Below are 14,887 nucleotides of genomic sequence, written 5' to 3'. Positions count from 1 at the left end.
TTGGGGGGGGGGGGGATGGAGAGGAGCACAGGGAGGGAAACACAGAATCCGAAGCAGGCTCCAGGCTCCGAGTTGTCAGCACAGAGCCCAACACAGGGCTCAAACCCATGAGTTGTGAGATCATGACCTGAGCCAAAGTCGGAAGCTTAACCGACTGAGCCACCCACGTGCCCTTCAATGAATATTTTCATTCAAATACCAAGAATATCTCTCTAATACAATAACAGTTAAGTCTTGGGCATCAAATGAGCAAATAACCCAAGTGAGTAATACATAATAGTAACGCACTGAGCATTCACTATTAATCACTCTTTTATTGATTATCTCTGGTTTCAAATTCAGAACCAAAAAAAAGTGGGTTGAAAAAGAGTAATTAAAATCTGGCATACCACTGTCCTGCCAACAATGACTTGGCTTTAAGTCTCCTACGTAAGAATTTCATTTAGTGCCGTCTCCAGTGGAACTGAGAGAACAGTATCCCACTTCCAGAGTGGCATTTGGGCACCCTACTTGTTTTACAGGGCCTGGGACCTGCTTCACTGGAGCTCTCTAAAGGCAGAAGTAGTTAGATCCAATTCTCTATATCTCTGGGCACCCAATCCAATATCTTGCCTTGCATATCACAGGCTCTCCACTTAACAGACGAATTGAAACAAAACAGTTCTTTTTCACAAGAAGGTTCCCATTTTTAATGCCGGTATTAGAAAAAGACCCAATCAGGCTTTTCCTGTAACATGCTCAGGGTTTGCCTAATAGTCAAAGCAAGGGCTTTGGAGTTAGACTGCCAGGGAAGGGACCACTTTCCTGCTTCTTGGCTAGGTTACCTTGAAAAGTGACTTGTGTCTCTGAACCTTACTTTCCCCATATATTAAGGGGGATAATATTAAAAAGGCAGGAATTATTCAATGAAGCAATAAATAGAAAACATTTAGCACAATACATGGTACTTCGTAACTGCTCAGTAAAGCTTAGACATAATTGTAGCATTATACACTTAAGCTTTATGCTGTAGGAAACACGCTTTGATCCACAGTATAAAGTACACATTGTGTTACAACAGGTGATTGACTGAATGGTCCTGAGAACACCACTCAGCTACAATTCAGGATATCTACTTTGTCTCATAATCACATCATTAGAAATAAAGTGATAATTGTATCAAAATGAATTTCTGAAGATCATAAGCTGTACTACATTCTAAAAGTCCTAAACTTAACATAGCTAATACACATATTAAATAGGCTGTTTTTGTCAAGAAAGTTTTAATAAACTGTTACGCTTTTGAAAGTCACTGGCAGAAAAATAAAAAAAAAATTTAAATCATAAACTTTAGTGTGTGTGTGTATGTGGACAACTGAATTAAATATTTATTCACATGTATATACCCTTCCCCAAAGAAAAAATGCCATTTACCTATACCGGTGCTTATAACTCATGGATCCAAACTTGCTGAGTTTTCTTGACAATGAATTTGATTCATTTTCTGGCATTCTAATAAGTTTTTAAAAGAAAATTAGATAAGGATTCATAAATACAGGTACTTACACAACCCTTGAGCAAAAGCTATGTAGAAAATAGAGTGCAACATTGTTTCACAGCTAGTCGAAATATTTGAGTTATTGTACATATTGGCAGGAAATAATTACCAGTTATTTTAAGCTAATATTTGAAACACAACCATGCTCTAGGATTTTATGTATGTATGATATCAGAGTGTTCATAGTTTCGGCAAGCTATTATATAGATCATTGCCCTTTGGAAGCTTCAGCTGTGAATCAACTTACTTTCTCTACTTAAATTAAGAATAGTGTCACTATGTTGAAATATTCATGCCATGGCTTTCATGACAGATCTGATGTAGTGTTTTACTCCTCTTTATATTCCAGGACTTCCCATTCCAGGGTACCTTCAACAGACACCTTCCATGTGGAGCTCCCTGGCCCAGGCCCCATAGGACTACAGGCAATGTCTCAGGCTTGCTGGGCCACATCCCTCAACTAATATAAACCCTATAAAGGACATAGGTCATTTTATAAGAATACTTCTCCAACATCATGCTATTGGGGAGAAGTGCTCCATGCTCCTTCCATCAAATAGGAATAAGGGGAAGAATTAATCTAACTTTAAATTTAAAAAGCAAAACAAAAAGCTTAATATATTACCTGCTAGGATTTGGTTTTATCTTTACACTAGAAGGATGTGAAAGAAAGTGTCACTATACTCCAATGGTCAACTCTCTACCTCCTCTTACTTGACGTCCTGGGAGCATGCAGTGCAGTTGCTGGCTTCTTATTCAGCATGGCATTTTCCTCTCTATTTTCCATTTTCCCATGCCGTCTTACGCTCCTTTGTTAGTTCTACTGCACTTTACATGCTGGGAGGGTCCTACGGCTCAGTCCTTGGCTTTCTGTTCTCTTTCTTCATTTTTTCCACTGATGACCTCACCCAGTCCCCTTTGCCTTAAATACCTAGTAAATTTACATGGCCAGCTTTGGTCTTTCCAATAAGCCCTGGACACCCAACTGCCTGCTCCACACCTCTACTTAGGTGACTAACAGGCATTTCAAATTTAGTATGTCCATAGAACATTTAATTTCCATCAATACCAAAGCTGAATTTTATATATATGTAAATGTCCTTGACCCTTTCTTATAGTAGGACCAAAGAAGGTATCTGTGTGTGTGTGTGTGTGTGTGTGTGTGTGTGTGTGTGTATTAATATGATCCAGAAAATTAGGTGGCTAAAAAAAATTAATAGAAGAGAAACACTTCTAAATTTCTACTTATAGACAGAAAAGAACACTTGTTATAAAAACAAATGCAATTTTCACTTATTAGAACAATGCACAAAACTTTCACATTAACATACCTGAAAAATGTGTGATGTTCTACACTACACTTCCAAAGATGCTTGCAAGCCGTTTTACTTCGAGCTTCAAAAAAGAATGAGGTTTCATTGCACTGAGAGAAACAAAAAGAGAAACAGAATATGAATTACTGACCATACTAATCTTCAGATGACAGCCACCTTCCAGGTATCAAAAGTTTGGGTAGGCCCAAATTATTAACACATAAAACAAAAAATAATTACCTCTTGGTAACTATTTTTGGAGGGATGCCTTCAAACCACCTTCAATAATTAAAATTATGAAATTAAGTTCCACATAAATCGCAGTGCCGTCACCTTTATCACTTACTTCTTCATCACCCCAAGACCATGGATAAGCAGGGCCATGGCAAGGAAGTACTGCAAACTTTTCCATCATAAACGGGCACCCAAACCAGACCACACTGTGTGGAAATCAACTCCCAATAAAGAGGAGATGCCCATAAACCCAGTTATTAACTCTATTATTTTCAGGGATGTACATGCTACGTTTAAAATGATGACTAAAGCATCTCAGGAGGGGCCAATGCAAGGAGCGACCCCCACAGCTGTGTCATCTAAGCAAACTGAATAATGTCTCTGAGCTTCCACATTCTGCATCCAGTTATTGGCTGAATTAAATGATATGACCTATGTAAAGTACATAATAGATATACATTAAATTTCAACTATCCAGTAGCTACCTACCTATATTTAACACATGAGAAATAAAGGCAATATTAGAGATCATTCTAATTGCGCAGAAGATATTATTTATTTTTTTAAGTGACTGAATAGGCAACCACGCAAGATATAATCTAAGTGCTAAAACAATGAACCACAAATTCTGTGAAGCTCTATAATTGTTTTGTTTGTTTGTTTGATCTAAAACTAAATTAGCATAGGGCGCCTGGGTGGCTCAGTCGGTTGAGCATCCCACTTCAGCTCAGGTCATGATTTCACAGTCTGTGGGTTCAGGCCCCGCATTGGGCTCTGTGCTGACAGCTCAGAGCCTGGAGCCTGCTTCAGATTCTGTGTCTCCCTCTTTCTCTGCCCCTCCCCCCACTCGTGCTCTGTCTCTCTTTCTCTCTCTCCCTCTCAAAAATAAATAAACATTTAAAAAAAATTAAAACTAAATTAGCAAACTTAAGCCTCAAATGCAGAAAGGCCTCTGGAATGAGGTTTCCATGGATTTATAAGCACAAAATTGTCAATGCAGATGAGTAATGGAAAAGGATCCTTACCACCTTTTAATAAGGAAAGAACATTTATATGCATGAAATTTATTCCAAGTCCATCTGGAAGGAAGCTGCCCAGTTTAGAGGTTTATTTGTAAGATGAAAGGGTGTGATGAAAACGGAGCCAATATATGCATGTTACAGCAAGGCCGCCTATAATTCCAAAACCTTGTGAAGTGGAGGAAGGAACTTAAGACAATTCCCAGGTTTCTGGCTTGGAGAATGCTAACTAATGAAATACAGCAAGTAGAAAAAATTGGGCATTTGGATGGCGAGGGAAGAGATAGTAAGTTCAGGCTATTTTGATTTTGAGGTGCCTATGGAATGGGGAACTAAACATACCTAGTGGGCCAGGAGACATGCAGACACAGAGCTGAAGAGACAGGCCACACCTGCTGACACAAATGATTTCACCCAAGAGCATAAAAGAAATTGTTCCAGGAGAAAGAACGAAGTGGGTGAAGATAAAATCACAACCAGGATGCTGTGAAGAAGGAGTGCGGGGAGGGAGGGGGGTGTCAAAATGGAACAGGAGGCAACAGTGGCAGAGAGGCTAGAAGGAGGGCACAAGACTCAAGTGACTGGGAAAGGTCAAACAAGGTTTGAAAGGAGGGGACTGCATTTCATGGTGAGACATCTTCGGTGACTTTCATGAAAGGGGCAGGGATTACACAAGTAGAGATAAGGGAGCCAAGTCAATGGATTCAGAAAGGGCATTCCTCAAAAGCAAAAGAAATGGGGGAAGGGGGTGCCCAGGAAATCACAGAAGATCCTTGCAGGCAGGGTGGGAAACCAAGCATCCTGTCGGGACATGGGAATGCTTAGAAGGGAAGGGTTTTCCCTTTTTCTTTTCTTTTCTCCATACATAATATACACACATGGTACAAATGCCAAAAGTTACCAAAATGGACACACACTGATAACTAAAATCCCACTCCCATCGTGTTCCCAATCCCCCTCCCCAGAGGCCACCACTATCAAGAGTTTCTTATAGTGTGGTGCCTGGGTGGCTCAGTCAGTTAGGCATCCAAATCTTGATTTCAGCTCAGGTCATGATCTCACGGTGGTGAGATTGAGCCCCATGCTGTGCTCTGTGCTGACAGCCCAGAGACTGCTTGGGATTCTCTCTCCCTCAGTCTCTGCCCCTCCCCAGCTCATACCTCCCCCCCCACAAATAAATAAATAAACTTAAAAAAAAGAGTTTCTTATATGACCGTACGTGTTTTTAAGGTCACTGCATTATCCAAAAATGCACAGGTCATTTATTTTAAAATAATTTGGCTTGTGATTGCATTGTATCAGGATAAATGATTAGGATAAAGTGAGTACAGCACATGTGGTCCTCTCCCCACCACCACCTTCCTCAGTATCTATACTCCACCTTCCTGTGCCTTCCAACAACGAAAGCTCTACATGTGCCAGGACATATTAGACATTATCACTGACAAGAAATGGTGGCTGGTGAGGACCACTTTGTGACACTGATACTTGAACATTTTAGCAAGAGCATCCACAAATCAGGTGGTATTTACAAACCAAAAAACAAATTTTCAATAAGTTATTTAATTACATATAATCCGAATTTACAGAAACAGAGGAGAAACAAAAAAGCATTCTACCTTAAAAATATAGTAAATCCCGGGGCGCCTGCATGGCTCAGTTGGTTAAGCGTCTGACTTCGGCTCAGGTCATGATCTCCCGGTTTGTGGGTTCGAGCCCCACATTGGGCTCTGTGCTGAAAGCTCAGAGCCTGCTTCAGATTCTGTGTCTCCCTCTCTTTCTGCCCTTCCCCCACTTGTGCTCTCTCTCTCTCTCTCCTCAAAAATAAATAAAAACGTTTAAAAAAATATATAAACAAATTAAGTCCCCTCAAACTTTTCTTAGATTGGTTTTCATTCTATTCCTCACGTTAACATCTATATTCTTTTTCTTTTCAAATAGAGATCCAGTCACGGGATATGTAATATTTTTTTTTTTTTAACTACCATCACTTAATGAAAGGAGAAAACATATTTAAGATCTGACCAGAATTGGGTTTTCTCAAGTTTCCTTGGGTACAAATACATTAAAGGAACAAAAGAGGTTCCCACAGGCCTCCTAATTACTTCTGTCCTGTGCAAATGACAAGTATGAACTCATTTTCCATTTGTACGGGGCTGTAACACCAGCTGCCTGGTTTTTATCCCACTGTCAGCAGAATAATCCAAATACTAAAAGGAGTGTTAACATAACTAAAAAAGAAACCAGGAATTCTGAATAAATTCCGTGCGTTTTTGCCACTTAACCGCTGGTATGAATGGCACTGATGTGGCATCACGAAGTCTCTCTCTCCTACTAAGCCTTTTCCAAACAGACTGGGACAATTAGCACCTTTCCATTCATTCAAAGGTGAGCAGATGCTTAACTTCAGAAGTCCATTCCAACCCTCTGCTAAAATACTTTCTCCAAGCATCAACTGCTTGCTTTCGGCAAAAGCACTCAAACACCTTCATAGCTTTTGTCATTTCCTGCCAGAAGCAAAGCTACATGCCGAATCTCTTTTTAACACAGGCTTTTATCATATTTTTATTTTAAAAACTGAGCAAATTTAAATAGCCTGTATCTCAAACACCATGCGGGGGCTTCACTGCACCTTGGAGCCCTAGGTAAACTTGGCTCAAACTCCCAGTTCTATCATTTGTAAGACTTCAGGACATGTATCATACTGATGAATTCCCAATCTAACTCCCTCAGAGCTCTCTGTTTCTTTTCCCACCTTTGCTGGGTGTTTCTCTTTGCAAGCTTCAAGAAATAAATCTACTTCAGTTTGGCTTCTCTGAAGTGTATTGAGATTGCTAGCAGGGTCCTGGAGGGGCTCGCATCAACTGTGCGCTACACAACTTCTTCACCCCGGGCCCTGCTGACTCATTGCCTCTCCCAAGCCTGACCCTTATCGCCACACCCAGCCCATGCTCTAGGGGTTGCTCTGTTGCTGTCTTGGGAAGCAGCCACAACTGGACAGTCTGCCTTCCCCAGCTTCCCTACAATTGTGGGGGTGAATATCCTCTCAGTCCTATTATATGTCTGTCCCACCTCCAGCATCACAGAAGTAACCTAAAGTACACTGTATAGGCACATATTTTTAAAAGATTAGTACTTTCATAATAGTGACATGTGATCATTACATAAATACTGGAAAGGTCTACAGCAGAGAGTTTTCCAATCATCAGCAATCCACAGAAGCAGAGGAGAAGATCGAAGGAAGTGTCAAGATTACAAGTCTAAAGTATTGTGGTTTTTTAACTGCAATCTCAACAAGAGCTGTAACTGACTTTAGGCACCAGGGGGAAAAACAAAATCAACAGAGGGTGGATAGCCAATGACTGAAATAACCTGATTACTGATAAAGCAAAGGCAGGCAAGGGGTGGAAATGAAAACAGATACCAAAGAGATAACCCAAAATTTTAACTGTTTTGAAAACTGTTATCATTCTAAGTGGTGAGACTGATTGACTACAGTTTTAAAAGCTGAACGATGTCTGTACAAGTGAGACAGTGGGCACAATGTCTGTTTCAGTGCCTGTCCCCGTGTTTGCCACTGCTCTCTCTCCCAGGCATCCCGAGTTCAGTTAAGAATTCACAGTGAGCCCTGCAACAAAACAAACTAACAATCTTCTTATTTGGACAAGGAAGTTGGGCACAGGTACTTGCTGTTTCCCTGTTTTATATAAATGAGCAAAGCACTTTCTTTCAAGAAAGGGTCTTTTCAGGGCTCTAGATTAGAAAATATTACATGGCACATACACACACACCCCTAACGCACACACCCCAGTTACTTTTTAAAAATTCCTTTTGAAATGCACGTAATATTGTTTGAATTAAAAATCACGGTGCATTTCAGGAGGGCACTTGGAGAATCAAATTAATTTCCATTCCTGCATATATATTTTACAATAAAAGAACAAAACCAAAAATATTCCAGTATTCTTTTGTCAGCTGTGTGGGTAATATTCCAAAACACGGAATAAATGTGAAAAACCTTTTTACCTCTTTTTACGGATGAATAAATTAATTGTTTGATGAATAACTGTACATAACCCTTTCTAGCTCACAGAAACATAAATTACAGCGTTGGAAAGGACGTGTCAGATTGTGTTGCTTCTCCTCTTTTTCCTTTTCCTCCCCAAAATTCAGAAAGAGAAAACATGGGCCAAAACATTAGAGAATATTTAAATCATGTTTCAGTAAACATTGAAGATGATTATGTTGAGCTTATTCTGCTTCCTACTTGAGAAAATACACGGATGCAAACCCAGGAATCCAGATGCTTGGCTTTTGCTGTTGTTTTACTCTATCTTTTCCTCACTTGCTCTTTAGAGAAACCATAGCATTCAGAAAAATGTTCACATTTCCCTCTTATACTTGCAGAGTTATTTTTTTAATGATAACCTTTATCCCCAGTTTACAAATGTTAAAGATTTTTAAGTAATAAGTGTTATTAAAGCTTGTTACAATGAAGGCATATCTAGTAAGTTCTACTGATACTCAATTTAAAAACGTTTTAGAGCAGAATTTTACAATTTTTTCCAAATAAGTGGTCCATGTGTTTTAATTATAGAGAAAGTCAACACACATACAAGCAAGTGAAGCAAAGGAAAATGCACGGCCCTGGAAGATCTGTGCTCCCCTTCCTGCCTTGGCACGAGCTACTCATGAGCTGAGACTCGTCAAGGACAAGGTGCTCCCCAAGCCCTTCCTTTGCAAAGCTCCAGTAGCCCTAGATGACATGATGCCAAGACAATTCCGATTCAGAGACATAAACCTGGAGCCTATTATAAGTCCAACTTCAGACTAGGTGCCTTCAACCTCACCACAACCCTGGAAGGCAGATTTTGTCATTCTCACTTTATAGCTAAGGAAATGTAGGTTACATGTTACTCAGTGAATTGTCCAAAGTTGGACATGTGGGAGGCCTGGACCCAAACCATGCTTTCTGACCGCAGGTCTAGCAGTCCATCTCTGAATCTGAGAAATGCCAAACCAAGCTGTTGGCATCAAGATCCAAATACTACTAACAGAGCCACACTTAGGAACACATGGGGGAGAACGTTCCATCTGTAACTACAGGTGTGCTCATACCCTGTAGATGGAAATGCAAAATGGCACAAAAACTCTAGATGGAGGAGGGGATGTGGAAATATCTAACAAAACTACACATGCACTTGCAATTTGACCATACAATCCCAATCCTGGGAATTTACCCCAATATAAAAATACATATGCACAAAGTTATTAATTGAAGGGAAATTTATAATTGCAAACTACTGAAAACTACCTAAATTGTCACAGCATAAGAGATCGGTTGAGTAAACCATGGTACACACTCAATGGAGTCCTATATAGCTGCACAAAAGAACACGAAAGCTCTCAATGGACTGGTATAAAGAGAATTCTAGGAAGTATTACTAGGTGAAATAAGGAAGAAGTAAAAAAAATTTTTTAAGTTTATTTATTTTGAGAGAGAGAGAGACAGAGAGAGAGAGAGAGAGAGAGAAAACACACAAACTGGGGAAGGGCAAAGAGAGGGAGAGAGACAATCTCAAGCAGGCTCTGTGCCTTAAGCGCAGAGCCCAACATGGGGCTCAAACTCACAAACTGTGAGATCATGACCTGAGCCAAGCTCAAGAGTTTGGACACTCAACTAATTGAGCCACCCAGGCTCCCCAAGAAGGAAAATGTTCTAAATGTGCTTATCTTTACAAACAGAAACACAGGAAGGATAAACCATAAAACAATAAAGTTGGTTACCTATAAGGGAGGGTGAGGAAATAGGATCGAAAGAATATGGTATTAGTGGTACTTCTCTGTGCCTTTTTCTGTACAGTTTTGACCTGTGGAAGCATGTGAATCTTCTACATCTTCAAAAATAAAATAAAATAAGTAAGAATACAAAGGGGACTAAAACTGAAAGCAAATGGAGACAAGTAAACCTAACTAGATCTCAAATGAAGACTGAAGCCTCAGTACTAGGGAAAGCCAGAAGGAAGGGCCAACCCTAGTAAATTCAGAACACAGTCACTGACTAAATGCCCTCAGTCTTGGCAGGATGGTATGTGAGTGAAAGCACTGCAAACAACTGTTAATCTTAGTGGTTCGGACAAAACAATTCTGCAACTACTTGAGATATATTTTAGAACTGAGCCAACAAGTAAATGTATTTCTGTTGTTGGGAGCCAAGGTTCTCAGCACATACAAATATGAAATGAGGAAAGGCCAGAAAGAACCCTGTGGGAATGGATGGAAATTGGAGATATGATATCTACACATGATTTCTACTGTGCATATGAGCACGTTTATATGCACACATATGTATACATGTATTTATATTTGTATGTATGTATATATGTGTGTATTCCTTAGCTTATCCACTGAAAAGGCCAAAAAGCAAAGTCACCCCAATGACAATGACCACACCTAACACCTAGATCTTAACCCTTCCTGTCTAAACAGAACCAAAGTTCCTCGGAAAAATGGCTGATAACAGGGCAGATGTAGGTACAGAATGCACCTGAAACACCACATTGTACCAAAAAGGAAGAAAATGGCCAAAAAATGATAGGGTCAGGTCAAAAGGGCACAAGAGCCAGATTAAAGGAGACCTCACTGACTAAATCTAAGACAACTTGAGCACCAAAAAATTAGGTACCGTAATATATCATAAACCACTGGGGGAAAAAAGGGATTTAATAAGCCCATGCTGATAAGATAGATAAATAAAAGGGATAAAAGGTGTGGCTCTTGCTTACAGTGCAATGCCAAGGGATGACTGAGGAGAGTGTGGAAGAGGTAGAAAATCAGCATTTTACAAGCATCACAGTAAAAGATCAGATCAGGCAAGAATCCTCAATGAACACTAAATCTACAGTGAAAGCTTGAAGAGGAGCAGGGTATTTGCACTGAATTAAATACCCCCACAGATTACTTATTAGTTGCAAAGGAGGAAGAATAAAAACAATAACTATACAGTGGGAAATCAAATCAACATCCTGACTACGTGATCAAACTTAGTATAACCACCAAGTGACAGATGGCTATCGTGTGCCTCCAGATGTGCCCTATCATGTGCCCTAACGAGGACACAACCACCTATATGGCTTTCCAGCAGAGAACAAAGATCTACAGTCCAATCACAAGAAAACAACAGACAAATATGAAATGAGAAGCTTTCTATTGTTTAAAAAGCAGGTGGAACTGTATTCTTTCAAAATGTAAATGTCAAAAAAAAAAAAAACCCAAAAATGCTCAAAAGTGTTCCAGATTAAAGAAGACTAATTAATTGGATTCTGTACTGGATAGGGAAAATGCTTTAAGGGACCTTATTAGCCTAACCACCAATAAAACTGGAATGTAGAGAGTAGATTACATAAACGTGTTAAGTTGATAACTGTGGTTCAATCAGAGAGCATCCCAATTCTTAGGAAATACACACTGAAGTATTTAGAGACATGTAACACATGAAGCCCTCAAATCATTCAGCAAAGAATTGTGTGTGTGTGTGTGTGTGTGTGTGTGTGTGTGTGTGTGTGTGTGTAGAGAGAGAGAAATGAAAAAGGAAATGGAGTAAAATGTTAACTGTGATTGTAAGTAATAAAAGGTGACCGTGTTCTTTGCAATATTTTCATTTTTGCCACTTTTTGTAAATTTGAAATTACTTTCATATAAAAAACATTTTTAGATCTATAGTTCTACATAAAATGTGAAAGAATCCTTAGCTTATGTAAGTGAGACCTCTTGGGCTTGCTGACAAAGTGACTGCTCCTGGCCACCAGCACTTCCCGTGTACTTTTCTCAAAGAGTTCGGCCAAGTGGGTCTAATTACTGGTGGCCAGACTTGCCAGGAACCTTTTGGGTCGACATCCTGTCACGCTGGGTAAGTTTAGCTGAGGTTAGCTTAATGATGTATTATACGTAAAAGTAATCACAGCCTCGTTTCATTTATTCAACAAATGTACATGCCAACCTCTGGGCCTAATGTTGGGGGCTGCACGCTCTGTTGATAAAACCAAGGTATTTGGGAATGATCCAAACTCCTCTCCATTTTTCACAAAAGTATTCCATCTGCTACCCATAAGAAGCAGTCTTACCTCCTCAGTGCCTCTCAAATCCACCCTCTTCCCTCCATCCTTGTGGTGATGGCTGTCCCATCACCTCTCCTGATCATTGGGCAGTCTCCTCGAGTGCCTGCCTCTATTCTTACCTCCCCATGCCCCACACTGCAGCCACTTTCCTCACAGTGAGTAAAGCCCAGGGCTTGAGGCATAACTTAGTTTTCCCACCTGTGCTCAAGTCCCCCAGCCACCAGACAGGTAAGAGAAGCCATCTTCCACACGAGGTGAGACTCAACTGTGCACTGGGACTGTCTCACTTCCCCTAGGTCTTCTAGCTCCACTGCTAGGGTAGATGAGCAGACATGGAAAACCAGCTCTCACTCCCTTCCAATATCCACAGCTTCTCCACCTTCATCTGCCTTGAATCCACTGAACCCCATCTTATTATGGTCTCTTTATCTCAGGCACCCCCAAATGATGCTCAGCACATCCCCTAGTCAGTCCCCTTCCTCCACCATCACTCAACTCCTGAAACCCTTCCTTCGTGCCCTCTGGAATTCATGGCCTAACATCAGTAAAATGCCTTTGCCCCTCAGTCTGCTCTCTTACACTGCCTCAACCCTTCTGTGCCAGGAAAAACCCAGCTCTCCCCTGAGGACATGGTCTTAGCAGTCCACCTGAATGATAGGTAGCTCTGCCTTTTGCCCCCCCACCTGCCATGTTCTCATATCACCAAGCCTAAAAGTGAAGACTCCTCCTTGCTCCCCAAGGCCACTTTGAGACCATTTTCTTTCTCTTCCTCCTACAACTCCCAGCTTTGAATCTCCTGCCTCACCCACACTTCAATGCTACTGCAGTCATAGTCACATTCTCCAATACTCCTCTTGTGTTAACTATTGGAAATTTCCATATGCAAATAGAAACAATCCCTCCAACACCCAGACATCTCAGTTCCCTGAACTTCTCAATGATACTGTCTTCCTCCCTGTCCCAACCACTCGCTCTCATGCATGTAACTCCACACCAGGGTTTCTCAGCTTCAGCATTATTGACATGTATGGGAGTACATTTAACCTCTCCCCTCTAGATGCCAGGCACATCTCTGCCCCGTCCAGCACTGTGACAACCAAAACTGTCTCTAGATGTTGCCGAGAGGTGAGAATCAATGCCCGACAACTTCCCATTTACATAACTGAGGCTCCTCTGTGATCTCAATGCCTCACACCCAACTTTCTGACCATCACCCTCTCTCTCCAGCTTACTCTTTCCGTTTCTACACCCCCAAACAACTCCACCAAGACCTCCATCCACAGACCCACCACTCTTTCATGGTCTTTGCTCTCTTCCTTTCTCAGTTTCAATTCCATGATAAATCACTGTATTTTCTCCCCTGCCTCACAGGATTCCTGGCCCTTCTCTTTGTATTATTCTCTTGAGAAAGCCAAGTCTCACTTCGTGTCTGCACCAGCACTGTCTAATGTGGTTAGACAAAAGCACACTGTGAGTAGGCTCATTTTATTATTTTTTTTCCTGATTTTTGAATATCTATTTATTTATTTTTAATAATGTAATTTATTATCAAATTGGTTTCCATACAACACCCAGTGCTCATCCTAACAAGTGTGGTAGGCTCATTTTAAATTCAGGACCCTCTGTATCACCATGCTATCATAGGTTATCATCAAACTACATGTCTCTTGTCTATTTTCTCTTCAAAATCACTATTTCATACCTCTGCTTCCTTCAGACCCCCACCACTTCCTCCCCAACTTCAGTCTTAGCTGATGACCTTGATACCTAGTTCCCTCAAAATAAAAAGCAGAACGATCCTAAGAGAACTAACCAGCTACCCTAATCTACATTCCCATGCTCTATCTTCCTGCCTGCTAACCATAGATGAACTGTCCTGGCTGCCATCTAAAACCAACCCCTCTATTTATACACTAGCTGTCATCCACTATTGTCTACTTAAGGAGTATCATTCCAGCATTTCTCTCTCTCCCCGCAACATTGTCAAGTGTTCATTGCATATTGGTTCATCCTCATCAGAGTGTAAATGTGCTATTATTTCTCCCAACTTAAAAAACAAAACCAACCCTCTTGACCAGCTTCCCCTGACAGCCATCTTCCTATTTGTTCCTCTTTGTGCCAAAACTCCTCAAAAGAGTTGTCTATACTCACACTCTCCAATTCTACTCCTATTACCTCTTTTGTTTTTCCTTAATTAGCATGCATCAGTGGTGGTCATTCCCCTAATAATGGACTCCTCTTAGGGTTTTTCCTTCATATAAGTGCTACAGTAAAGATACACGCCCCTTGTGATTCTCTAGCGTGCACAGACCTAACAGTGGAACTGCTGAGTTAAAGCTCACTCTTCAATCCACTGAAAATTGTCTTATCAATGACCTCCTACAATCCTAAATTCAGCAGTCAATTCTTAGTCCTCATCTTATTTGACATATCAGCATCATCTGACATGTAATACATGATTTTTAGCTGACAAAACTAAATACAATTAGTGTTCTTCCTATCTCCTTCGTTATTCCTTCTCAGCTTCCTTTTCTGGTTCCTCCTCTTCTTCTCTATGCTCATTCTCCTAGTGACCTGCTCTGAATACCAGGATATGTCAATGATTCTTAAATTTTAATATTCTCCCCAAACTTTGGTCCCAAACTCCAGACTTATAGAACCCATTTA

At 40.6% G+C, this 14,887-nt stretch overlaps 1 protein-coding gene across 5 annotated transcripts in view; it reads right to left on the bottom strand.

Moving 5' to 3' along the window:
- The window catches only part of EPB41L4A (erythrocyte membrane protein band 4.1 like 4A), a 258,301-nt gene that overhangs the window by 74,542 nt on the left and 168,872 nt on the right, over positions 1-14,887 (bottom strand). For all 5 annotated transcript variants that reach the window (XM_058725063.1, XM_058725071.1, XM_058725076.1 and 2 more), the window contains exons 11-12: positions 2,869-2,960; positions 1,414-1,491 (exon numbers count right to left, since the gene is read on the bottom strand). In XM_058725063.1, the coding sequence (XP_058581046.1) occupies positions 1,414-1,491; positions 2,869-2,960 (170 nt within the window). The remainder of the gene's footprint in view (positions 1-1,413; positions 1,492-2,868; positions 2,961-14,887) is intronic.

This window comes from Neofelis nebulosa, chromosome 1, assembly GCF_028018385.1.
Source record: "Neofelis nebulosa isolate mNeoNeb1 chromosome 1, mNeoNeb1.pri, whole genome shotgun sequence".
Taxonomy (NCBI): Eukaryota; Metazoa; Chordata; class Mammalia; order Carnivora; family Felidae; genus Neofelis; species Neofelis nebulosa.
Note: the sequence above shows the minus strand (reverse complement) of the source record. Positions and strands in the feature narration are given on the sequence as shown.